The sequence below is a fragment of the Melozone crissalis genome, unplaced genomic scaffold (genome assembly GCF_028551555.1).
Source record: "Melozone crissalis strain CALT ecotype California unplaced genomic scaffold, PUWL_Pcris_2 ptg000108l_1, whole genome shotgun sequence".
In the NCBI taxonomy this organism is placed as follows: Eukaryota; Metazoa; Chordata; class Aves; order Passeriformes; family Passerellidae; genus Melozone; species Melozone crissalis.
Genome location: NW_026535885.1, coordinates 954,518 through 979,523, shown reverse-complemented (window position 1 = coordinate 979,523; position 25,006 = coordinate 954,518). Strand labels below are relative to the sequence as shown.

Below are 25,006 nucleotides of genomic sequence, written 5' to 3'. Positions count from 1 at the left end.
AGCAAACCTGAGGCTGGGAGGGGACAGGGGACACCCCAACACCTTCGAACCCCAGGGACACCCCTTGGACCCCCAAAATTCCCAGCAGGGCACCCAGGGACTGGTACTGGGAGCACTGGGAGGAGCCCCCCAGCCCTTCAATTCCAGCACCAGCTTCATTTTAATCCTTTAATGATGCCTGGGGTGTGTTTCCCATGCCAGAACCACCCCAAACTGCCCTGATGTGGGACAGGGACACATCCCAGAGCCCCAAACTGCCCCATGGTGGGACAGGGACACATCCCCAGCACCCCAAACTGCCCCATTGTGGGACAGGGACACATCCCATCACCCCAAACTGCCCCATTGTGGGACAGGGACACATCCCCAGCACCCCAAACTGCCCCATGGTGGGACAGGGACACATCCCAGAGCCCCAAACTGCCCCGATGTGGGACAGGGACACATCCCCAGCACCCCAAACTGCCCCATGGTGGGACAGAGACATATCCCAGAGCCCCAAACTGCCCCATGGTGGGACAGGGACACATCCCAGAGCCCCAAACTGCCCCATTGTGGGACAGGGACACATCCCCAGCACCCCAAACTGCCCCATTGTGGGACAGGGACACATCCCAGAGCCCCAGACTGCCCCATGGTGGGACAGGGACACATCCTGGAGCCACCTCACCTCCCCATTCCCCCTTTTCCCCCCCAGCCCTGCCCAAGGAGCCCGGGGGAGCTTCCCTGGCCACGGCTGAGTGCTGGAAAGCAGCAAAGCCCGCCCGCTGTTCCCCAAAATCCGGCTCTGTCTCGGTGATTTGTGTGCGCTGCGATATCGAACCGCTGCCTGGAGGGACTCGGCTACTTAAAAACCCCGCGCAGGAGGCAAACAGGGAGATTTATTATTTTACTTTTGTGGTTTTCAGATAGTTTATGGCACCGGGCTAATAACTGCCGAACCAAAATCTCCATTGATCCGGGGGAAACGTGACGTTATCCTCCCTCCCCGGGCCCCCGGATGAGCTGCTGCCCTCCAGGGATGGCTCCGTGCCAGGGGTGCTCCTGCCAGGTGTCCCACGGCAGGGACAGGAGCAAATCCTGAGCGAATCCTGAGCAAATCCTGAGCAAATCCTGAGCAAATCCTGAGCGAATCCTGAGCAAATCCTGAGCAAATCCAGAGCAAATCCTGAGCCCACAACTTCCCAACCCATCCCATCCCATCCCATCCCATCCCATCCCATCCCATCCCAGCCCATTGGGGATCCCAATCCATCCCACCCCACTGTCCCCAGCCCACTGCCCCAATTCCAGCTCTGATCCTGGGCTGGAACACACGCAGGGAGGGTTTGGGCAAGGCAGCTCCTCATGAGAGCACCAGGGACACCCAGCAGGGCCCTCCCTGTGACTCCAGAGGGAAAATAAGGAGGATTTCCCATTTTCCCCATCACAGGGACACCCAGCAGGACCCTCCCTGTGACTCCAGAGGGAAAATAAGGAGGATTTCCCATTTTCCCCATTACAGGGACACCCAGCAGGACCCTCCCTGTGATTCCAGGGAAATCAGGGAGGATTTCCCATTTTCTCCCCAGCTCTCTGCTGGCATTAAGGACAAACCACTGCCATCATTTGAACTCCACGATCAGGACCTAATTCAATCCCAGCCTGCTCATTGCTGAGGGCTGAGCATTAGACTGAAACCCTAAGCCAGGCCTGCAGTCATTTGGCTGGGGAGGAATTGATTTTGGCCATCAGCACTTTCTCATTTTCGATGGAGTCCCCACGTAACCAGGTTAATTTCTGTTAATCCCATTAGCCAGGTACTTCTGGCTCTCCGGCCCAATGATTTTGTGTCTGATCTGAAAGATTGCAATTGCAACCCAAGAGGACACAAACAGGAGCCTGTGATGGAGAGGAACCGGCCTGACACAGACCCAGCTTCTCTTCCACCTAAAAACCAAACCCTCTCCAAATTTCCCCTTGCTTAATGACCCCACACAATAAATTCTGTCCCTAATTAATTTCCCCACAGCTCAGATCCCCCGTTTTGCTGGATTAATGTTATTATTACAAGTTTGGCTGTGTCCTGTGCAAGTTCCAGGCCCAGGTTTGTTTTTCTTGACTCAGATCAGGGCTGGTGCTTGCCGGGGGCTTCCCGGGGAGGCTGATCCCAGTATCGCCCTGGAGCCCCCAGCCCTGAGGGACCCCCTGGCACTGCCCCAAGGGAGATTTGCCCCAGGTCTGGATCCCCGGCTGGGGGAAATGGGGGTTTCAATGGGGGGGAGATTTAAACTAAAAGAGGGAGTTTTAAACTAAAAGAGAGGAGTCTGCCCAAAACATCCAAGGTGTGGCAGGGTCCCCACCTGCCTGGGGACATCGGTGCCCTGTTGTCACTGCTAATGAGGCTGGGAGCGGGGTGAGCATCCCTGCACCTCTCCCTGCATCCCTGCCTGCAATCCTGCCTGCATCCCTGCATCTCTGCATCCCTGCCTGCATCCCTGCACTTCTCCCTGCATCCCTGCACCTCTCCCTGCATCCCTGCAACCCTGCCTGCATCCCTGAACCCCTGTAGCTCTCCCTGCATCCCTGCCTGCATCTCTGCATCCCTGCACCTCTCTCTGCACCCTTGAACCTCTCCCTGCATCCCTGTGTGCCTCCCTGCAACCCTGCCTGCATCTCTGGACCCCTGCATCCCTGCATCCCTGCAGCTCTCCCTGCATCCCTCCATCCCTGCAGCTCTCCCTGCATCCCTCCATCCCTGCAGCTCTCCCTGCAGCCCCGCCCGCCTCCCCTGCTCGCCAGGGCTCCTTCCTTCCGCAGCCGCGGCGCTCGGAGCACGCCCGGGCCGGGGCAGCAGCTGCGGAGCACCCGGAGCTCGCTGGGGCAGGAAACGCCGGCGGTCCCGCAGCTGCTGCGGGGCTGGGCCGGGGCTCACACGCGAGGGACACGTGGCACGGCCCGGTGGCACCGGGGGACACGGGGGGGACAGCGGGAGGAGGAGATGGGCTGGGCACCGGGGCAGGAGGGACCTGCGGGGACACGGGAGTGACCGTCAGAGACACCAGAGTGACCATCACAGAGCCATGGGGACGTGGCAGTGACCATCACAGCTCAGGGACACAGGAGTGACCAAGACAGAGCTGTGGGGACACCAGTGTGACCCAATGTGGTGCAGGTCCAAGCTGTGGCACTGCAGGTCTAGATTGTGGCATTGCACACCCAAAATATGGAATTGCACACCCAAACCATAGAATCGGAATTGCACACCCATAGAATTGGAATTGCACACCCAAACAATGCGATTGCACACCCAAAATATGGAATTACACACCTAAACCATGGAATAGCACACCCAAACCCTGGAATTGCACACCCAAAATATGGAATTAGACACCCAAACCATGGAATTGGAATTGCACACCCAAACAATGCAATTGCACACCCAAACAATGCAATTGCACACCCAAAATATGGAATTAGACACCCAAACCATGGAATTGGAATTGCACACCCAAACAATGCAATTGCACACCCAAACAATGCAATTGCACACCCAAAATATGGAATTACGCACCCAAACCATGGGATTGGAATTGCACACCCAAACCATGGAATTGCACACCCAAAACATGAAATTACACACCTAAATCACAGCACTGCATACCCAACCCCTCCATATCCCTGTTCCCAGGGTTTGGGGTCACACCTCTGGGATCCCAGGCTCTGTGGCCTCAGGCACACTGTCACCATTATTTTTCCATTATTTTCCCATTATTTTCCGGGAAACCTCCCAGGCCCCTCCGTTCCCCCAGCCCAGGAGCTGCACGCTGCAATCCCTGATAAGAGCTCAGGGCAGATAAGGGATGCTGCTCCCCAGCCCTGGCCAGCCCGTTCCCCTTTGAGGGGCCCAAACCCACCCAAGATGAGTCAGTCCCTCCAGCTCCAGCCCCTGTTCTACATGGAACTGGAATTTCTCATTTCATTTCGGCCCTGCAGGGGAGGCAGAGCTGCAGGAGACAATGGAGGCAGCTCCGAGGAACACAAACACTCTGAAATCTAAAAATAAAATAAATGTCAGTGCCAGGCAGAGCAGGGGCCTGTGTTTGCTGTCAGCCCTGCAGGAGCTCGGGGATTTGGGAATTTGGGACAATTCTGGGCACCCTCAGCAGGGATGGCTGGAGACAATACCTGGACAGGAAAGAATTAAAGGAGTAAAGTAGGGGTTTATTAAAAATATTTAAATGTATTTATTAAGAATCCATCACAGGATTCACCGGGGGAAGAGCAAGAGCCTGGCCACGGCTACACCCAAGAGTCAGAGTTTTCATTTTTATAAGTTTTGGTCCATTTTCATATTGGGGTTAATTGTTTGGGGGAGACCCCAAGGGTGGGGCTGTCCTGGGGTGGTTTTAAACCCAGGGAAGCGGAGCTGAGGGGGCCGAGGAGTTCTGGGGAGTTTTTAATCCCTCAGCAATGGAGGAGAGCGGAGCTGAGGGGGCCAAGGAGTTCTGGGGAGTTTTTATTCCTTTGTCAGGGGAGGAGAGCAGAGCTGAGGGGAGAAAGGTGTTCTGGGGTGGTTTTGATCCTTTGGCAGTGGAGCTGAGAGGACAGAGGAGTTCTGGGGTGGTTTTAATCCCTTTAGCAGAGGAGAAAAGTGGAGCTGAGGAGCCCAGGCCGCCAGAGCCGCCTCACGGCCGGGGCTGTGTCTCCCTCTGCTGGGCGGCCGCGGCTCCGCTGCAAACCCCGCTCCACGGAGATCGGGACTTTCTTGGCTCAGAAGTTGCAACAAAACCTTTTTTTTTCTTTTATTTTTTTTTTCCCCCTGTAACGTTGCCCTGTTTTGGGTCTCCTGGGGGATTTTGCGCATTTTGGGAGAATTCCAGGATCCGGGAGCGGCAGCACCTCCTGCCCGCTGGGGGGCGCCCTGCAGGACGCGCCAGAACCCGGAAGTGCCGGAGCACCGGAAGCGGCGGAAGGCGGAAGTGCCGGCGGGGCGCGATGGCGGCGGCGGCGGTGTCGGCCCTCAGCAGCCTGGGGGTGCCCGAGGCCGATGTGGGGGTGAGACGGGGTCGGGACCGGGCGGGACGGGGGTCCCGGCTCCTCCCGGGGCTCCTGCCTGAGTGCGGGTCCTTGCAGAGCGAGGAGGAAGAGGAGGAGGAGCAGGCAGAGCCCGGCCCGGCCGCGGCGAAGGCGGCGGAGCAGAGGCGGGAGGAGCGGCTGCGCCGGTTCCGGGAGCTCCACATGAAGCGGGTACGGACCAGAACCGGGCTCAAACACTGCCTGGCTGGCGCTGGGGGTCGGGCTGGGCGATCTTCCAGCCCTGATTGCTCTGGGGTTGTTCGGGGTGGGTTTGTGCCCCGGGCGTTCGGGGTTGTTCTGTTCTGTTCCCCTCGGGGTTTGGGGATTGTTCCCCTCGGGGTTGTTCTCTCTCTCTGTGCTGGAGTTTTGCCCTGTTTGGTTCCAGTACGAGGCCTGCAAGCTGAACAGCCAGGAGGTGGTGGAGGAGGACAAGAGGCTGAAGCTGCCCCCGAACTGGGAAGCTAAAAAAGCTCGGCTGGAGTGGGAGCTGCAGGTGCAGGAGAAGAAGAAGGTAAAGAACTGCCCAGAGCCCGGGGTGTGAGCTGGGATTAGTAAAGCTGGACTGTGCAGAGCTGGGATTACCAAAGCTGGGCTGGGCTGTGCAGAGCTGGGATTAGCAAATCTCCTCTCTCAGGAATGTGCAGCCAGGGGTGAGGACTACGAGCGGGTGAAGCTGCTGGAGGTCAGCGCCGAGGACGCCGAGAGGTGGGAGAGGAAGAAGAAGAAGAAAAACCCCGACCTGGGCTTCTCAGGTGAGATTAAAAATTGTATAACGTATATTAAAAATGCTATAAAATAGCTAAAATAATGCTATTTATATATAAAATGACAGATTACACTATAGAAAAAGCAGGTAAAAGGGATTACAAATTGGTCTATAGCAGAATCTCTGTGGTCAGTAATAACTTGCGAAAGCCAATGCTATAAGAGATATTTAAAATTGTATAAAGTATTAAAAACCAGTATAAAATACATAAAATAATGCTATTTATATATAAGATTACAGATTTCACTATACAAAAAGCAGATTAAAGGGATTACAAATTGTTCTGTAGCAGAATCTCAGTAATAACTTCCGAAAGCCAATGTTATAAAAGATATTAAAAATGTCATAAAATATATTAAAAATGCTATCAAGTATGTAAAATAGTGCTATAGAAATATAAAATAATGCTATAAAATATGTAAAATAGTGCTATAAAAGCCATTAAATGCCATCATTTTTAACCCAGACTACGCGGCGGCGCAGCTGCGCCAGTACCAGCGGCTCACCCGGCAGATCAAGCCCGACCTGGAGCAGTATGAGAAGCTCAAGGAGCAGCAGTGAGTGCTGGTGTCATTCCCTGGGGCTTCTCTGAGGGCTCAGCACACCCTGAAATCCCTCCTGCCTGTTCTGTACTCTCAGGGGTCCAGCTTCAGGAGGAATGGGGGTACTTATTGAGGTTCATTTCTCCCAGCTTGGCACTGGAGGAAGTACTAACCCAGTGAGGTCACGTTCCAGTGGGTAATCAGGCACTTCCTGGAGCAGGGTTTGGGGTTTTTAAGCTGGGTTTAAGGACTGAGACCTGCCCAGTTTGTGTTCAGACAGGTTTCTGGGGGGCTCTGTATCTTCCAGAGGCACCTGCTGGTCCCTGTGTTGGGTTTAATGTTGACATTTCTCATCTGAGTCTGGGATTGGCACAGCTGAGCGAGTGTGGCAGGGGAATTTGGGCAAAAGCAGGGAAACCACGAGGACAGGGATAGGAGAAGGGTGAGGGGATCAGAGTGAAAGAGGGGAGATTTGGGTTGTGTATTGGGAAGAAACTCTGCCCTGTGAGGGTGGGCAGGCCCTGGCAGGGGGTGCCCAGAGATCTGTGGCTGCCCCTGGATCCCTGGCAGTGCCCAAGGCCAGGTGGGGATGGGGCTTGGAGCAGTTTGGGATGTAGGGGTGGCACTGGCTGGGCTTTAAGGTCTCTGCTGGGATCCCCAGGAGCCTGAGCACTGCCAGGTGTGTAACTGTGCTCTCCCACAGCGGGGAGGCCCTGTACCCCACCTCCAACAGCCTCCTTCACGGCACACACGTGCCCTCCAAGGAGGGCGTGGACAGGATGGTGGCAGACCTGGAGAAGCAGTGAGTACAGGGGGGCACGGGGGGAGGGCAGGGCAGTGCTGGGGGTGCCGCAGGCCCGGGCTCAGCCCCTGCTGCCCCCCAGGATCGAGAAGAGGGAGAAGTACAGCAGGAGGCGGCCCTACAACGACGACGCCGACATCGACTACATCAACGAGAGGAACGCCAAGTTCAACCAGAAGGCTGAGAGGTTCTACGGGAAATACACAGCTGAGATCAAACAGAACCTGGAGAGGGGCACGGCCGTGTGAGCCTGCCTGGCACAGCTCAGAGCCTGGCCTGTGTGAGCCTGCCTGGCACAGCTCAGCTCAAACTGAGCCTGGGCCCTGCGAGCCTGCCTGGCACTGCTCACTCCTGGCTCCTCTGTTGCCATTTTCAATTTTAACTTGTATCAAAAGTAGATTGTAGCTGTTGCTGTCTCTTAGTGTGCTGAACGATGTACAGAATTCAGCTGTAAATAGCTTTGGCTGCAGGAGTAGCCAGGTTCTGCCTTTCATGCTCTAAATAAACTCTTTGGTCTAATTTGGGAGTTGAGTTGAGGTTTTGTTTGCCAGCAGGATGAGGAGCAGTGACATTCCCAAGGCAAGGCAGCTCCCTCCTGTCCCTCAGGAATTCCAGGGTGGGAATCCTCCTGGGCAGCAATTCCAGGGTAGGGTTCCCCCTGTCCAGCCTCACCCACAGCGACAGGATAGACACAGGATCCTCCCACCCATTCAAGGGTTAATTAAAGAAGATTTCAGACAGGAGCAGTCCAATTTAGTTTATTTTATTAATAATTTATTTATACAAAAGCCAAGTTTAACCAGTTACTCCCAGTCCATGGAAGAGCTCCTTGTGTTCCTGAACTCCTTTCTCCTGGAGCAGAGGTCTGGAACCCTCCTGCACTTTCCCTTCCTGCCTCACAGGGAGGCTCATCTTAAACCCCAAATAAACACAAGCCTGTAGTAACTGGGGACATTTCTGTGGCAGGCAGCTGAAATCCTACACAATCCCCACTTCCAGAGGGGACCCAGGGAAGGAAGAGGCCTGGATCAAGGCAGGGTCCACTTTTGGAATGATGCAGCTGGGAGTGCAAGGGAAACCCAGAAATAACCACATGGACTCAGGCCTAACACCTGACACAGCCAGTGCAAAACTAAACTTTATTCACTTGAAGTAAACAGTTACACAAGGGAAATCCAGGTGTGCAAAGAACAGCTACTCAACTATGGTTTAGAAAAAGTTACCCACCTGCAAGTTCTAGTCCAATAAAGCAATATAAAATATTTACAAATATACACAAGATTCCCATCTTGGCTTCTGGATCTGTGTGCTCTCTATCTGAAAGAGAAACCTAAGATTCCAAAAATTAAGACCTCAAAATAAATACTCAGTATTAACGAGTCTTCAAGCCCTCGTGAGTCCCCCTCTGTGCTGAGGGTGCTGCAGTGCCAGGGGCTCCCCTCAGCGTGCCCGGAACAGGGAGCTTTTGGGTGAGAAGTTCAGGAATGTTTTCTTCTCCTCCTTCTTGACAGGAACCCACTGCCCATAGGGGCTTCCCTTCCTGTCATCCTCCCTGGGTGGAGAAACCACTGGCTCCTTAACCACAGTGTGGCTCACTGGCTTCTGCAGGGCAGGCTTGGCCATTGTGTTCTGGGAGAAAAAAAAAAAAAAAAAGAGAGATTTCCTGTAAAAAAACGTGCTAAAACCAAGGGGTTTATCTGTGCTAATCTTATAAATTATATAAATGTTTTCTCTCCAGCTCCTGGAATTCCTGATGCCTACACTGGGTATCAATCACATGCACTTAACACAGGAGAAATCCCTGAATCCTGAGTTTGCATTACTGGAGCACATAACTTGAGATAAGCTATGTTTGAAACTAGTTCTAGTTTTGAATTGTTCAGATTGAAGGCAAACACTTAATTCAAACACACCGCTGAGGTGTATTCAGGGTGCTCCACCAACTTCTGCAGGGAAATCACTACCAACATTAAATTCCTTTTGTTTCTGAGGTGATTATTTGGGAAAAGCCCAAGCCAGGAGGGCTGGGACTGCATCACTCACATTAGGGCTGAAGGAAATGCTCCTCTGGATGGTTGCTCTCTCCATGCCAGCCTTGCTCACGTCCTCAGCTGCACTCCCAGGTTGCTAAAGAAGAGCAGACACAGCTCAGGAGGGGATCCCTGACCCAGGGCTCAGCACAGCTTTCTCTGGAGTGGTTCACATTTCATCTAAAGGAGCTGGGAAGCTACAGCAGGGCTGAGCCCAGAGTGCAGCTGTGCCCATTCCTGGGCCCTGGAGCAGCTCCAGCCCCGTCCAGCCCAGAGCAGAGCAGGGACAGTGAGGGGCAGAGCTCTGCACACCCCTCCTCTGGAGAACAACAATAAACTTATCTGCAAGGGATGCAGGCCTCTTCTTCTGTACTCTCTCAACATCTGCAATATATTGCATATGTTTATGAAAGGGATGCCTGCACCATTTGTGTCAAACCCTCAGCAAATTCACTTCCCTTTGCAAGAGCAGCACCTGAGCCAGGCAGTGGCTGCAGGTTTGTGTTTACTGTGACTCAGGGGAACACACCACGACAGAACCAAACTAAAATTCACTTCAAGCTGCTCGAGTTTCTCCCTCCCTTCAATTCACAGCAGCTACAGCCCACAAAGTCCCTTAATTACCACCAGATTTTCTTCCTCATGTCTGGAACCATAGTCATGATTTCTATAAGACAGAAATAAAGTATGTAAAATGCATTGTGTGCTTGGGTATGGAATTTCTGGGAAACAGTTTGTTGCACATGAAAAGCTTTTAACAGTTAAAAAATGCAGAAAGATTTAACCTTAAAAAAAAAACAACAAAAAACCAAAAACCTCAGGCTATTCACTAGGTTTGGCAAGGAGAGTGCTGATCTTAGGTCAGAAGGCATAAACCAGTGGAACTCATGGGAATTATCCCATCAGGAGAACAAGTCAAAGGAACAAGTCTCCTCTCCTTCCCCAGCTGTCCCTACTGGACACTCAGGGATCAACCAGAGGGGCCTCTGTGCTTCCAGCTTAAGGCAGAGCCTCGAGGCCTCTGGAGAAGTTTTTGTTCAAGAGTTTGAGCTCATAAGCACAACCTCCACAGTTCAACTACAGCACAGCCATGCAGACAAGTCCAAGAGGTGTTTACCTTGTCAGGAGAACACTCCATACTTACCTCAGCTGACTCCGTGGCCTCCTCACGCTCCTGCTTCTCGGTTTTGATCTCCTTGGCAGGAGCAGAGATCTTCAGGCTGGCTGGGAGGACAATGTTGTCTGTTCCCAGAGCTTTGGCTGCATTGGCTTTTGCAATTTCCAGGAGTTCCCTCTTATCTACAAGAGGAAAGAATAAAAAAAGTGCTTTGTGTCACATTAAAATCCACATTAAAATACTCAAGCCTAAAACCTGCATATTTTACATCCATTCAATCATCAGCTAGGACTGATCTCATCACAGCCTGTCCCCTGTGCCAATTAACGTTCTGAAGAACAATTTTTATTGCAGCATTGGCTTTTGCTATTTGCAGGAGTTCCCTATGGTCTACAAGAGGAAAGAATAAAAAAAATGCTTTGTGTCACATTAAAATCCATGTGTATCTACTCAAGCCTAAATCCTGCAGGCTTTACATGCAATTATCAGCTGGGCCTGATCTCATCACAGCCTGTCCTCTGTGCCAATTAATGTTCTGAAGAACAATTTTCACTACATTTGTAATGCAATTTTTAACACATCTGTCCAACCACACTGAGGTTTCCTTCACTCAGGCTTTACAAACCAAGCAAGCGAAGGACAGACAACCTCCCTGGCCCAACCCACCCCTGCTGCCAGTCTCTCCCCAACCCCTCTCAGGTACCTTTCTCGCTGAGGTGCAGCGGCGAGTGGCTCCGGGAGCGCGTGCGGGAGCGGCTCCTCCAGCCCCGGTAGGCCTCGGGGTACACGGTTCTGCCGAAGCCGTAGTAGCGGCGGCCGCGGGAGCGGGAGCGGCTGCGCGAGTACGAGCGGCGGTAGCAGGGCCTGCCGCGGGACCAGGAGCGGGAGCGGCGCCGGCCGTAGCGGTGCCGGTAGCGCCGGGGCCGGTAGCGGGAGCCGCGGGAGCCGCGGTAGCGCCGGGAGCCGCGGGAGCGCGAGCGGCTGCGCGAGTACGAGCGGGAGCGGCGCCGGGAGCGGCGGGAGCGGCGCCGCCGGGAGCGGGAGCGCGACCGGGAGCGGCTCCAGCTGCGCGAGGAGCGGCCCGAGGAGCTGCTGGAGCTGGAGCTGCGCGAGGAGCGGCTGGAGGAGCGGCTGGAGCCCGAGCAGCTCCGCCGGGAGCCCCGGCGCTCGGGAGAGTCCCGGTGCTCGGGAGAGCCCAGCCTCAGGTCATCCATGAACTCGGTCATGTCGGCCGTCTGCCCCGCGCTGCCTTTCTGCGCGCTGTCAGCCTCCGCCTCGGCTCTGCCTGCGGCTCGGCAGTGCCCCGTCTCTGTTCCTGAAGGGAGAGAGGGGCAAGGTCAGTGTTTATGGCACCGGGGCACTTCCTCAGAACAACAAACACGGTGACACACAGAGGCCAGGGGTAATTAAACACCCCAACAACCCCCCGGCCATCTGCCAGTGACAGCTCAGCTCCCTCTCCTGCACTCAGCCACAAAACTGAAACACGAAGTTGTGTGAAAAAAGAAAGCCTTCAGTTTAAACCTTGAGTGGTTGGTTCTGTGTGAAATTCTGGAGAGAATTCTGTGTGGGTTTTAAGTGCAATTCCTTTTTTCCCTCCAAAAAAGAGGAAAATCTTGATGTTCTTGAAAAGAATTTTCAAGGTGTTTCATCACCCACTATGATACATCTATGATACAAAATGACCATTTGCCTGCAGCTCAGTACAAAGTGAGGAGTTTTCTGCTTACACTTCCCCACAGGTTCTCACTCAACAAGAGAAAATAAAAGTATCTTTTAAGTATAAAGCAGCTAAGATCTTGCCTGTATTTCGTTACAAAACTGGTGGCACACAGGCCCACACATCCCAGCAGTGCGTGCAACAAGCTGCTGTTCAAAACGCTCTGCGCAAAGCCGGGTGATGATTCAGTGGCCGTGACTCGCACAGGACGCAGTAATTCTTATATTAATAATTAAAATGGCTGTCCCTGGAGTGGCAGCCATTTTATGGCTACAAAGGTTACTCGGGGTAAGGATCTTATCACAAGACTTAAGCCCGGAGTTACGTAACCAGTTTACAGTTTAGGGAAGCTCGCTCTGACACCGAATTTCTATTTAGCGCTCGGCGCAAAGCGAGGTTAGGCAACAAATCCAACCCCCGCACTGAAACCTATTTAAAATATAACTTGCGGGAGAGCTGTCAGACGCACTCCTCTCGCTACTACTCCACGTAAAGTTTCACTATTTCACCTCTACGCCAGAGCCAAGGTCACACGCCGGGACGGAAATGAGAGAAACCCCCGGCTGCCATCGCCACCCCGCTCCCGGCCCGTGTCCCGCCCGGTCCGTGGGGGCCCGGGGCCGGTCGGAACCCCCCGAGCCCTCCCGGTCCGTTCCGGTCCCGCACTCACCGCTGGGCGCTGCCGGGCACGCCCCGCGCTGGTTCCCCTGAGGCACCTGCGCGCTCCTGCAATAAAACAAATAAAAACCCATAAAAACCCACCCGTGAGCGATGCACGGCCCTCACCCCGCAGCAGCCACCGCGACCGGCCGCTCCCGCCTCCTCCCCCCCGGCCGTGCCCCGTCCCGCCGCCTCACCGGCTCCAGCCCGCCGGGCTGCCCCCGCACGGGTCCTGAGGGGAGAGCCCCGCTTCGTGAGTCACCCCCATAGCGCCGGGCCCGCTGCGCCAGCCGCGATCGGCGATACAAGCGCGATAGAAGAGCGACAGACGAGCGACAGAACCGCAGCTGCCGCCGCCCGCCAGCGACTGAGGGCGGCACCAGAACCTTCCAGAACGTCCCTCCCGTTACGCAACCCCCGCGCTCGCGGCGCACGCGCCGGCCCCGCCCCGCGAACGGCGGCCCCGCCCCCCCGGCCGCTCTGCGCGCGCGCGCTGCGCCTGCGCGCGGCCGCCGCCGCCGCGTCCCGTGACGGTGCGCGAGGGATGCGCGGGGAGCGCGCGGGGCCGGGGGCGCGCACGGTGCGGGGGATGCGCGGGGTGCGGGGATTGGGGTGCGGAGGATGCGGGGGGTGCAGAGACCGGGGAGCGGCGGATGCAGGGATTGGGGTGCGGGGGATGCGCGGGGTGCAGGAATTGGGGTGCGGGGGATGCGCGGAGTGCAGGGATTGGGGTGCGCGGGGTGCGGGGGATGCGCGGGGGGCAGGGATTGGGATGCGCGGGGTACGGGGATTGGGGTGCGGAGGATGCGTGACCCGGGTGCGGGGGATGCGCGGGGTGCAGGGATCGGGGTGCGGGGGATGCGAGGGGTGCGGTGACCGGGGTGCGGAGGGTGTGCGAGGGAATGCAGGGATTGGGGTGCGGGGGATGCGCGGTGCGCGGATCGGGGGTGCCCCGGTGCGATCCGGTGGCGGTGCCCGGTGCTCGGGCGGTCCCGGTGCTCGGTCGGTGCCGCGTTTCGGTTCCTGCGCGGACGGAGCCGCCGTTCCCTCTCCTTTCCCCCGCAGTCGCGGAGCCATGTCCGGGTTCCTGGAGAGCCTGCGCTGCTCGGAGTGCGTGGACTGGGGCGAGAAGCGCAACACCATCGCCTCGGTGGCCGCGGGGGTGCTGGTACGGCCCGCCCTGCTCCCCGCTTCGGGCTCGTTTGGGGTTTTCTGAACTCAGATCAAAATCAGGAGCGGTTTGGGAGCCCCTTGTCCCGCGTTACAGGATGGGAGGAAGCGGCCTCAAGTTGGATAAAAGAGGGAATTTCTGCATGGAAGGGTGCTCAGGCAGTGCTGGAGTCACTGTCCCTGCGGATAGGAATATTAAAAATACCTGGATTTTTGGGGCATTTGGGCACAGGTTTAGTGGGTTGGAATTGATGGTTTTAGAAGCTGCTCCAGCCTCAGCCGTCCCAGGAAAGGAAGAACAGGGATACATTGTCCCCGTGGGTAGCAGCAGAGTTACTGACAAAATCCGGCCTGGTTTCCTCCGTTTATTTTTTAAATTTCACCGTTTTTTGCATTTTTCACAATGTGGAAATAACTGCTGGAATGGCTCTGCAGACAGCCTGATCCCAAACTAATGGTGTCAATTTAGTCTGGGTTGGAGGCTGTCAGGTTGTTTAAATATTGATGTTTTATTAGAGCCATCCCAGGCTGAGGACAGGCTGTGTCTGTGGTTTAAACTCTGTATTTTAAGCTTTATCTGTATTTAAAATTCTGTATTTTAAGCTCTATCTGCATTTTAAGTTCGGTATTTCAAGCTCTATCTCCATTTTAATCTCTGTATTTTAAGCTCTATCTGCATTTTAAGTTCTGTATTTTAAGCTCTATCTGTATTTTAATCTCTGTATTTTAAGCTCTATCTACATTTTAAGCTCTGAATTTTAAGCTTTATCTACATTTTAACCTCTTTTTCCCCCCAGTTTTTCACAGGCTGGTGGATCATCATTGATGCTGCTGTGAAATACCCTCAGATGGAAGATTTCAACCATTCCTACCACGCCTGTGGGGTGATAGCCACCATTGCATTCCTCATGTGAGTGTGGAAAAGTTAAATTTTAATTTATTAAATTTAACATTAATTTAAATGTATTAAAATTTTAAAAGTTTAATAGTCATGAAATAGTACATTTATAAATTATTTTTATAGTATGTTTAAGTAGTATATTTAATAAATTTTTAAAAGTACATAATATATAAATTACTTAGTATATATTAGTATTATTATTAGTAGTAGTAGTATTTAGTACATAGTACTAAATAATACATAGTACATTAATATTAGTATTATTTAGTATTAGTATTATTTAGTATACAGTATACAAATTATTTATAAATTATATTTATAAATTATTTTCTCCAATGACACTGGACAAACCCACAGTCCATCAAATTTCTCCTTCTCTGTAAAAGAATGCAAACCAGTAAGTTATTTACAGAAAGTGTGCGAGAAAGTTCATTACAAGAATGTAAACATCAGAAAGCTTGGAAAATCTTTAAAAATCAGGTGACAGCCATATGATGTGCACTTCTCACACAGGGCCCCACCCCAGCAGGGCAGTGAGAGTGAAAAGGAGATTTTTAATGCCATTTTTAATGCCATTTTTGTCCCCTTTTCTGCAGGATCAACGCCGTGTCCAACGGGCAGGTGCGGGGGGACAGCTACAGCGAGGGCTGCCTGGGCCAGACAGGTACCAGGGATGGGGTCCCTGCTAATTTTATATTAAAAAAAAAAATAATAATTTTTGGGGGGATTTTTTTTCTGGGAAGCTGAGAAGCTTCAGAGCAAAATGAAAATTGTAATTATCTGATTTGTTTTTCTTGCGTTTTGTTGTTTTGGACACTGTTTATTTAACAGGTGATTGTTTTATTGGTTTCACGTAAATTATTTTTATTTATCAGGGGCTATTATTGATTATATAGTATTATATATTTATTATATATTATATTGTATATATTATAATATATACTATATATTATATAATATTGTGTATTATTTATTATATTGTTTTTATTAATCAGGGGCTAAGCTGTGTCAGACTCTGGAAAGAGAGTCACCAGTTTTTGTTAATATCTTCTAGCTTTTTGTTTGTATATTTTGGTATTTTTTAGTATAGTTTTAGTACGGCATTTTTTAATATAATATAGAAAATAATTTATAAAATTGTTTTATAATAATTTATATATTTTATATTATATATTATATTTTATATATTATAATTTACACTGTATAATGTATATTATATAGTATATTTAAATAATGCATATTTTTATATATTGTAATATATAAATTATTTATTTATAACTTATATATAATTATATATATTATTTTGTATATAAAATAATATATATTTTATTTATTTATAAAATAATAAATCAGCTTTTTAAGAACATAAATTCATAAATACAACAGCTTGTCCCAGCTGTGCCAGGGGGTTTGTGAGGGTCCCACGGGCACAGCACATCCCCATCCCATTGCAGGGGCTCGCATCTGGCTCTTCATTGGCTTCATGATGGCTTTTGGCTCCCTCATTGCCTCCATGTGGATCCTCTTTGGGGGCTACGTGGTTAAAGGTAAGAGCTGAGCCTGTTTTTGGGGAGTTTCAGTTTTTTAAAATCCACTGTTCTGCATTTTAGGACTGGTATTTAGAAGCCCAGTTTGAATATTTTGCCCTACACTCCACTCTCCCATATCATTACTGATATTGGCATGGATCTGATCTATTTCTAAGAACAAACTTCCTCTACAAACCCAGCTGGGAACTCCGTGGGTGTAATTAAACTGCTGCAGTTTTAAGGGAATCATTCCCTGGGTGGAGATTTATTCCCAGAATACAAATTACTGAGCTCCTGCAGATTGCTCCCAAAGCCTCTCTGCTAAATTAGCACAAGGGAGATGACATGTCAGAAATGGGATAGGCTTGAAAATTACTTCAAAAAAATTTTTATGGGGATTTTTTTTTCCTCTTAGAAAAACCAGTGGTGTACCCAGGAATAGCAGTGTTTTTCCAGAATGCATTCATCTTTTTTGGGTAAGACTGACCTCTTTTATTTGTTTACCGTTTCTTTTTAATGATAAAAAAATGGAAACTTGCTGTGATCTGGGTGGTGCTGAAGTCCTGTTTTGTGAGCAGATCTGTGTGAATAAACTGGGATCTGCCTGCAGAGGAACTGGGTTAACAAATCCTCCTTGAAACCCTGTGTTTTATACAAGAGAGGTTTTAAACAAGGTTTTTGTGGTGTCCCTTTGTGTTCCCACAGGGGCCTGGTGTTCAAGTTTGGGCGCACGGAGGATCTGTGGCAGTGAACCCCCCTGGGCTTTACCTGCACCCCCAGAGTTTTGTAAAACCATTTTGTAAACCTTCCATCGTGTCTGAAGAGAAATCAAGCAAAGCTGAAAGCACTAAATCCAGCTCTATTCTGGTTATTTTTTTTACTCTTGTACGTCCACTTCAGTGTTGTGGTGTTTTTGAGACACGTAAAATTCCTACAAACAGCAGTGGAGTCACTTTTCTAAAATGATGTTTGTTACAAATAAAAGGAGAGTGGAATACGGATGTATTTAACCAGCTCTTTCTATGATGTTATTTACACTCCAAGACTTATTAAAAATGCATTTAAACAACCTTTTAATAGATATTTATTAAATGTTTCCTATATCTGGGCAATATAACCATTTCTTCAATTTCAAAACTTGGTGGTGTGTGGCTTTTCTTGTGTAATCCAGAACTGGGGTGGTTTGGGATTTTTCTTTCCCCTCAATTCCTGAATATTTCCTTTATGCTGTGGTGATAAAGAGGAGGTATCTGGGAAGTACCAACTCCCATTTGTGTGTAGAAGGTTTGGGAGCTGCTGAGCTCCTGCTGCTTCTCAGGAGGAAACATCCTAAGGAAATGATTTTTCATAAAAGATGTCTCTGACACCACTGCTCCCAGGGTGCTGAAGGAAGGGAAACAGCCACGGTTCAGTTTTCACTCTTTATTAGGTAAGCACTTCTCAAAGATTTTCTATAGAAACAATTTCGGAAAGAAAGAAACACTGAGGATCACAATCCACTTAAACCCAGGGTTCAGTGGCACAGAATGCTCTGTCCCCAAATTCCTGCTCTCCAGAATGGGGTGCTGGCAGCACTGAGCCCCCTCCCCTGTGCTGTCCCCCCTGAGCTCTGTCAGTGTTTCACACTTGGCACCAAACCCCAGGGCTTTCAGGAACACCACCCACAGCTGAGCTTTGCCCATCAGAACCTCCCAATATCCAGATTTTTCAGGAGTTGTATATAATATCCAGGTTTTTCCAGGAGTTCAGGCAGGCAGGATGCAGAGTTCTGGCCCTGCTCCAGCTCACTCATCAAATCCTGGCTTGTCGAGGCCTTCAGCAGAATCAATTCAGCCTAAAAACTTGAGCACTTTGCTAGATAAGAGTGGTCCTTGAGAAATGACACTTTGAAATCCATCATTTTGCCTTGTAAACCTGGGAGCTAAAAATACTTTCATGTTTCCAAGCATTTGGTTTGAGAAGCCATGAATACATATCTTATAAAAAATATTCAAGGTAAGGCCAACAAAGCAGAAAAGCTGAATGCACCTGAATTTTGCATTTGTGAATTTACATTCTGTATCTCTCAAGAATAACTGGAACAGTTTCATTTTTGAGTGTCCATTGGGGTGGCTTTTGTGGGTCTGAGAATTGGTGTTTCAGTGCTCTTTGAACCCACCATAGCTGTTCAGTTTTTCTGGTGATAAAGGGGAAAATCTTATCTTGGTCCTGTCTGTCAGCTGGGATCCTCCACTCAAAATCCAACAGACAAGTGGGGAAACTGTGGACACAAACATTCCTGTGTCAGAACACATCAAATCATCACAGGAAAACCCCCCAAACCAAGGGAAAAGCTGATAAAAAGCTTATTTTCACCCATTTGTTATTCCTGTAATTCAGACACAGCCTCACATCAGCACCTAAGGGTGCCCAAGGACTGTTTGTGCTGGGAGAAGGAATAACTCTTTTTTCCTCCATATTTTTAATTCAAATACATGGAGTTCTTCATCCAGGTGCTAAATGAACTCCCCCACAATGAATCTGAATAATTTTGAAACTCACCTCCCAGTAAAACTGGTCATCAAAGTACTTGGAGACATGCACAGCTTTCAGCAGTTTGATGTTTAAGATCAAACCTGTTGGTGAAAATAGATCCAAAATAAACACAAACAGCAGGGCAAGGGGAGGATTGTGTGTAACAGGAGTTTCTTGGCAACATTTATCCCAATTTAACAGAGCAAAACACAAATTCAGACCTAAATCCTCCAGCAGAGCCCCCCTGACTCGAGCTGGCCTTAAATACAAAAAGAGGCTTGCCAGGATCAAGGGATACTAAAAATGAATTGCTTTAGGTAAAACCCCATCAAACAGCTGCTAGGTTATGAAAATACATCAAAATGATGAGTTTCCTGCATGAGAACTGCCAGTGTATTAAAAACAAACTGCCAGTGTATTAAAAACAATGTGGCTTATCAGCACTGTGAGTTTGGGATCTCTGATGGGAATCTCTGGATTTTTGATCAATTGGTTCAACAGTGAATGTTTGGTTATTTCTGCTGGATGTTTTCTGAACATCTGTTCCTTCTTCATGACACTTAAAGTAATGCAAAGGTTTAAATAAATTAAAACATTCAAAAATCACTGTAGGGTGTGTTTCCCAGCAATTTTCTCTGGCCATTTCTCTGTTGCCCAGACAGAAATAGAGGCTGGGGAAAAGCAGCAGCTGCCACAAACCAGAGCATTCCACGGGAGCCACGTGAGGGCTGCTGCTCCCAAAGCAGCAAAAAGTCCCAAAAATCCCCAAATCTCCTGATCAAAGGGCTGCAGCTGCGCTCAGGCAGCTCCTGATGCTGTTGAAACTTTGCACATTTGCTCCAAATGGCCTAAAAAGTGACAAGCCCCAGATTGGGGCATCTCCTGTCAATAAGACAACAGCCAAAAGGGGAAGTATTTTCATCTTCACACCTCTCCTGTCTGCAGGTTGAAGGCAGCTGTTAAACCTGGGTTAAAATAAAACTTCAGCACTGAAAGAATGGTGCTGCTGGGTTATTTCTGTGCAAAACAGCTCTGGCTGGGAGGAGTCCCTGGCACTCATTTATCCCACAAGTGATTTACCCAGAGAAACCTGCTCCAAGGAAATAATGGGATTCCTGGGATGTTTCAGTACTGACCTGTAATCAATCCTGTTATCAGGGCAGTGCTGATGGTCTGGCAGAAGGCACCAATATAAACAAAGGCATCATAACCCAGTCTGGAAAGCAAAAAAAGTGTTTCACCTTTTATTTAGCATTACCACCGGGAATGAATCTGCAGCTATCAGAATCTCTTACAGAAGCTGTAATTCTCAAATCTGCAGCTGCAGTCAGATGTTTGAGGAACACACCAAAGCCTAATGCAGACTTCAGAAGATTTATTTTGTCCATCCTTTTGGTATTAAAACTTCTTTAAATGTTTCATTAAGAACACGATGAGAAGTGCCAGGCCCTCATGCTGCACTCTCATTTCTCCCTCCCTCCTGAGCCCCCCAAAACATCCCAAACCCCAAAGTGAGCCTTGGAGGGAGGCACACGCCCAGCCTTCATCTCCTGTGTCTGCTGGATTTAACATAAACAAAAAGGGAGGCACAAAACAGGACCCAAAGTCTGCTCAAATCTCAAATTCCTTTTTACTGACTTTTTTGTTTTTGGACTTCAGGGTTATGGTGGGCTTCCTGATACAAAGCAATGTATTGTGGTGACATTCAGGCTCTCTGGGTGTCCAACAACTCTTCTCAGGGCACGCTGCAGTGAGGATTATTTATCTTAATTATTTAATACAAGAATTCATGTACCTGGATAAATCATTCCATCGCGTGGCAATCCCATCTTCTACAACTGTGAGCACAACAGCGGCCACAGCTCCAAGCACAGCAGGCAACCCAAAAGTGAAATGAACTCCAGAAGTATCCTGGAGCTTCAAGGCAGGATTAAAGCACCTCTGGGAAGAGGAAAAGGTTTAATTGCACCCAGAAACACAAGCTGGTAACTGCAGATCAGCTGCTGCAGACCTAGAGGATGAATTTGCTCTCAGGAGCTGCAATCCTGCGCTCTGCTCAAAACACCTCAGGTTTCCTAGCTTGGAAAAGAGGTTTCCTGCACTGGAAAAACCACTTACACAGCTTATTCAAGAAGTATTTAAGGGACTGAGCATTACCTGCACACAGTGAGAGCCCAGGATGGTGATGACAGTGGCCAGCAGCCCCAGGACCATGGCAATCCAGGGGTGGTGGATGCGCTCTGTGGTGCAGCTGATGGTGACGCCTCCAGCCAGCACTGCACTGCGGATCTGAGCCTGGAAACAAAAACAGGGACTTCTTACAAGGGCTTGTAGGGCTACAACAGGGGGCAGTGCCTCTGCACTGAGAGAGGGAAGCTGCAGATTCAATGTTGGGAAGGAATTGTTCCCTGAGAGGGTGTAAAGCCCTGGCAAAGGGTACCCAGAGCAGCTGTGGGTGCCCCTGGATCCCTCTGGCAATGCCCAAGGCCAGGCTGGACAGGGCTGGGAGCAGCCTGGCACAGTGGGAGGTGTCCCTGCCCATGGCAGGGGTGGGATGAGGTGATCTTTGATGCCCCTTCCCATCCAAACCCCTCTGTGAGACTGTGACTGTCAGACCCTGGGCAAGGTTTCACTTCCTGAGGGTACCACAAACTCTCTTTGAACAGAAAAAGCCCATGCAGGGTTTTCCCTTGTCCTTACCATTCTGAATTTGCCATCCCTGGAGGTCAGAGCAGACAACATGAAGGCAGCCACAGCACTCACTGCCAGGGCCAAGTAAGTGTTGAGCACTGCTCGCATCTTGAGTAAAGGCAGGATGGAATTGAAGCTCGGCCAGAACACCCAGACAAACACAGTGCCTTGGGGACAAGGAAAGAGAGCCTCAGGAGCTGCTCTGAAGCACAGGGAGCCATCACTGCCTGTCCCTGCAGGGCTGCAGACCACAGGGTGCACTCACTGTAATTCCCAAAGCTTTCCCAAAGCTTTGTCCCACACCTCTAACAGGTGACACAGGCATTGTCACTGTGAGGCACAAATCCAGTTTCCATTGCTGATATCCATGATTTCAGTGCACCAAGGCACAGGTAACCCTGCCTCACACAGGACAGGCCATTTCAGCAACTCTAAACTGAATGTGGCACTGAGGATGTGAGATGGTTCATCCCATTCCCACTGATCAGGCAGTTAGCCAGTCGTAAATACAGATATAAAATCCTCTGCAGCATTCTTGCGAGGATCTGCTCAGCTCTAGAAATAAACAGCAAACAAGAACTCCAGGGACACAAAAGAGGAACATTTAAATTTTGTGTTCCCTAAACTGGGCACAGACTGACTGAGACTCTGTGGACCCCTGCAGGAAGCTCTGGGCTCAGCTGCTGGCAGTTGCACTACTGTGATAATAAAGACACCAAATTGCTCCCCTAAGAAAAGGAGTGAAAGCCCCAGACCCTGAGCCTGTCCCTACCCTTATGGGCCTGTCTGTATCACACTCCCCACCCCTCAGCAGGCTTTATCTCTTTATTTCCCTCACCAGCAGGGACTGCCCTTTTCTATCTCTGTGCACCACCTGGAGCAGCAGCCTGAGCCCTGCTGAACACGAGTTCTGAGCTCAGCTCTGGCACACAGCCCCTCACCACCGGCCAAGGGGACAGCCTGGCCAGGAAAGGGAGCGTGAGCCTGGAGAAAGAGCTGGGAGCCTGGAATTGCCTTTGTGCTGAGGTGACAGAGCAAACTGAGCCCCAGCTGTGGCAGGAGTGGCCTCTGGGCCGGGCAGGAGAGGGGCCAGTGTCACAAACAGCACAGTTTGTGTGCTTGGCTGCATCCAGAGCTGCATTTCGCATTTAAACCCCCAGCCCTGCCCATGCTCTCCCTCAATCCCTCGTGCAGCTGGGGCACTGCAGCAGGACTCACCCAGCACTGAGAACAGCTCTGACTTTGGGGTGCTCCTGTCCTTGTCCAGCCCCGGGGGAGCCTCAGGGAAGCGGGAGGCGAGTGCCAGGCCAAAGTAGGCTCCAAAGAGGAACACGTGCGTCCCAGTGAGGTGCCGAGAGACCTGCTCCAACACAACATTCACAGCTTGCTGTGGGCTGAGCAGGCCACACAAAGCCTTTGCTGCAGCTCCTGACTGAACATTCACAGCTTCCTGTGGGCTGAGCAGGCCACACACAGCCTTGCTGCAGCTCCTGACTGAACATTCACAGCTGTGAGTTGAACCAGGCCACACAAAGCCTTTGCTGCAGCTCCTGACTGAACATTCACAGCTGTGAGTTGAACCAGGCCACACAAAGCCTTTGCCCCAAAGCTCCAGCGACATTTCCCCCCACGCCTCTGCCAATCCCACCAGGGTACCTCCAGGAATGTCTCGTTGATGTATCTGCTCACGTAGAAGAAGATTAATTCCACCAGGGTCATGACAATGAGCTGCACAGGATTGGCCCTGCCCAGGACAGCCCCAGTGGAGATGACCACAGCAGTCACGCTCACAAAAGCCTTTGCTAGGCTGCAAGAGAGGAAAGAACAACTCAGCCTCAGGGTGACACCAGGGCCAATAAAAAGGAATTACACAGAGCAATGTACTTAAAAACCAAAAGTCCTCTAAAATGCCTGCAAATGTGACTCTGCCCAACCCCACCAGGGCCCCACAAGGAGGCATTCACTGCACAGGGAGCAATCAGCAGTTCTGCACCAGCCCAGCTCTAACACGAACTCATTACCTTTCCAAACCAGGTGCATTTCGCTGTCCCCTAAGGAAAACTAATAAATCCTCTGCCAGCACAGAGCACTGGACACCCAGAACAACGAGCAGGAAGTTGAACCCGGTGCTGCTAAAGCCATATCTTCTCAGAACCATCAGGAAGAAGCCAAATCCAAAAATCACCATGTGGTTGACATCTTGAAATTCTGCGGGACAGAAAAGTGAAATCATTAACGGAGATTTCTGGTTTAAAAAAAAAAATCAATTAAAAAATTACAGTTAACTAAGAAGCCTTCAGGTAAAATTTTAATTATTGTTTAGAGGTTGCAAAGAATTTCAGAACTTTATTTCCAATGCATAATAAGATAAAAAATACCCTTAATAAAATACCCTTAATAAAAAATAAAAAATAAAATACCCTTAAAGCTGAATTTATTTTTACACGCTGATCTGAATGGATCAGGATGTGTAAATGGATCAGGATGGGGGCTGAGAGGTGAAAACCCCAACAGAAAACTGACCAAAATTACAATTCAGTCTCGGATCCCCATCACACCTGTGACATAAAGAAGCTGCCAGCACTCCTGGCAAGTTCAGAGAGCAATGAAACCATTCTGCTCCTCACCACCAGACCCTGCAGAGCAGCAGGGATCCCCCTGTTCCCCAGCAGGGTACCAGGCTTACCTGGGTAGGGGTTGGACGGGGAGTAGGTGTCACTGACACGTGGGAAGCCGAAGAAGGAGCGCAGGAGGAGCAGAGCCTGCAGCACAAGGATCAGCCAGGGCACGCTGCAGCGGAAGCTCAGGTAGCGGGAAGGCATCGTGCACTACATGGAGCAGCAGCTCAGGAGAGATTCCTCTGGTCCCTGTGCCCTGTGGGATGTCCCTGTGCCCTGAGGGATGTCCCTGTGCCCGGTGGGACCGTCCCTGTGCCCTCACACCAGCAGCACAGGAGCTGTGGGGGTCAGCAATGGGAGCTCAGTGAGAGATAACCAGGCCGAGAGGCGTGAGCAGGGAGCAGCTCCTTATCTGGGTTACGGCAGGAGCCAAACGGAGTCCGGCTCACATGGGCTGAGCTCAGAGTGTCTGTGGGCAAAGCCACGGTCACAGTCTCAGCCGTGGTCACAGCCACGGCCACATCCAGATCCTTTTTCTGCCAGTCCTGTGAACCCATGGGTAATTCACACAGAACCAAACCTGGTGTTCTCTAAACATGGCAACAGCTCAAGCAGCAATTTTAGAATTAATTTAGCTAGCACAATGAGCCTTTCTGCTACCTGTTACTAAATCCCGTCCAGGGAGAACACCCCAAAGGTGAGGAATTCACCCGTTTTCCCTCAGGATGGCACATTGGAAAGGTGATGCTCGGATTCACAGCTTGTTTCCAAAAAGAGACCAAAGCTTGGTGATCTTTGACAGGGTGAAGCACAAAGTAACTTTTGTTAGGGAAAAGTTCTTCTGCAGGAGGGTGGTGAGGCCCTGGCAGTGTCCAAGGCCAGGTTGGA

The 25,006-nt window shown here is 50.5% G+C and overlaps 4 protein-coding genes across 6 annotated transcripts; 2 read left to right on the top strand and 2 right to left on the bottom strand.

Moving 5' to 3' along the window:
• Window positions 1–4,977: 4,977 nt before the first annotated feature.
• SYF2 (SYF2 pre-mRNA splicing factor) lies at window positions 4,978–7,465 on the top strand. The gene is made up of 7 exons (XM_054292199.1): window positions 4,978–5,037; window positions 5,116–5,229; window positions 5,444–5,569; window positions 5,693–5,810; window positions 6,291–6,381; window positions 7,070–7,168; window positions 7,251–7,465. The coding sequence occupies exons 1-7, from the start codon at window positions 4,978–4,980 to the stop codon at window positions 7,414–7,416; spliced, it is 774 nt and encodes a 257-aa protein (XP_054148174.1). The 3' UTR covers window positions 7,417–7,465.
• Window positions 7,466–7,915: 450 nt separating this feature from the next.
• RSRP1 (arginine and serine rich protein 1) lies at window positions 7,916–13,103 on the bottom strand. Its single transcript, XM_054292225.1, has 6 exons — window positions 12,893–13,103; window positions 12,706–12,761; window positions 11,019–11,630; window positions 10,343–10,497; window positions 9,212–9,295; window positions 7,916–8,797 (listed from the first exon to the last, which is right to left on the bottom strand). The coding sequence occupies exons 1-6, from the start codon at window positions 12,961–12,963 to the stop codon at window positions 8,609–8,611; spliced, it is 1,167 nt and encodes a 388-aa protein (XP_054148200.1). The 5' UTR covers window positions 12,964–13,103; the 3' UTR covers window positions 7,916–8,608.
• A 77-nt stretch (window positions 13,104–13,180) lies between these two features.
• TMEM50A (transmembrane protein 50A) lies at window positions 13,181–17,372 on the top strand. Of its 2 annotated transcripts, none has more exons than XM_054292327.1 (7): window positions 13,181–13,228; window positions 13,761–13,863; window positions 14,663–14,775; window positions 15,363–15,430; window positions 16,221–16,313; window positions 16,711–16,771; window positions 17,001–17,372. In XM_054292327.1, the coding sequence occupies exons 2-7, from the start codon at window positions 13,771–13,773 to the stop codon at window positions 17,044–17,046; spliced, it is 474 nt and encodes a 157-aa protein (XP_054148302.1). In that variant the 5' UTR covers window positions 13,181–13,228; window positions 13,761–13,770; the 3' UTR covers window positions 17,047–17,372. The 2 variants fall into 2 exon arrangements, with proteins under 2 accessions (XP_054148302.1, XP_054148301.1); XM_054292326.1 differs by having other exon boundaries at window positions 13,223–13,275.
• A 1,073-nt stretch (window positions 17,373–18,445) lies between these two features.
• Window positions 18,446–24,390, bottom strand: LOC128947862 (RH-like protein). Of its 2 annotated transcripts, XM_054292365.1 has the most exons (10): window positions 24,187–24,390; window positions 23,522–23,708; window positions 23,157–23,307; window positions 22,719–22,860; window positions 21,510–21,667; window positions 20,967–21,104; window positions 20,605–20,750; window positions 19,946–20,025; window positions 18,837–18,910; window positions 18,446–18,555 (listed from the first exon to the last, which is right to left on the bottom strand). In XM_054292365.1, exons 1-10 carry the CDS (start codon window positions 24,320–24,322, stop codon window positions 18,529–18,531), a joined length of 1,239 nt encoding a protein of 412 aa, XP_054148340.1. In that variant the 5' UTR covers window positions 24,323–24,390; the 3' UTR covers window positions 18,446–18,528. The 2 variants fall into 2 exon arrangements, with proteins under 2 accessions (XP_054148340.1, XP_054148339.1); XM_054292364.1 differs by lacking the exon at window positions 18,446–18,555 and having other exon boundaries at window positions 18,780–18,910.
• Between the last annotated feature and the right edge of the window lie 616 nt (window positions 24,391–25,006).

Coding starts and splice junctions, on each gene's coding strand:
- SYF2 (XM_054292199.1), top strand. CDS start 4,978: ATGGCGGCGGCGGCGGTGTCGGCCCTCAGCAGCCTGGGGGTGCCCGAG. Junction 5,570..5,692: donor AGGTGCAGGAGAAGAAGAAG/GTAAAGAACTGC, acceptor CTCCTCTCTCAG/GAATGTGCAGCCAGGGGTGA. Junction 5,811..6,290: donor CCCCGACCTGGGCTTCTCAG/GTGAGATTAAAA, acceptor TTTTTAACCCAG/ACTACGCGGCGGCGCAGCTG.
- TMEM50A (XM_054292327.1), top strand. CDS start 13,771: ATGTCCGGGTTCCTGGAGAGCCTGCGCTGCTCGGAGTGCGTGGACTGG. Junction 14,776..15,362: donor GCCACCATTGCATTCCTCAT/GTGAGTGTGGAA, acceptor CCTTTTCTGCAG/GATCAACGCCGTGTCCAACG. Junction 16,314..16,710: donor TGGGGGCTACGTGGTTAAAG/GTAAGAGCTGAG, acceptor TTTTCCTCTTAG/AAAAACCAGTGGTGTACCCA.
- LOC128947862 (XM_054292364.1), bottom strand. CDS start 24,322: ATGCCTTCCCGCTACCTGAGCTTCCGCTGCAGCGTGCCCTGGCTGATC. Junction 21,668..22,718: donor AGAGCTGTTCTCAGTGCTGG/GTGAGTCCTGCT, acceptor CTTGTCCCCAAG/GCACTGTGTTTGTCTGGGTG. Junction 18,911..19,945: donor GATAACAGGATTGATTACAG/GTCAGTACTGAA, acceptor TTTCACCAACAG/GTTTGATCTTAAACATCAAA.
- RSRP1 (XM_054292225.1), bottom strand. CDS start 12,963: ATGGGGGTGACTCACGAAGCGGGGCTCTCCCCTCAGGACCCGTGCGGG. Junction 12,762..12,892: donor AGCCCGGCGGGCTGGAGCCG/GTGAGGCGGCGG, acceptor GTTTTATTGCAG/GAGCGCGCAGGTGCCTCAGG. Junction 11,631..12,705: donor GTGCCCGGCAGCGCCCAGCG/GTGAGTGCGGGA, acceptor CTCTCCCTTCAG/GAACAGAGACGGGGCACTGC.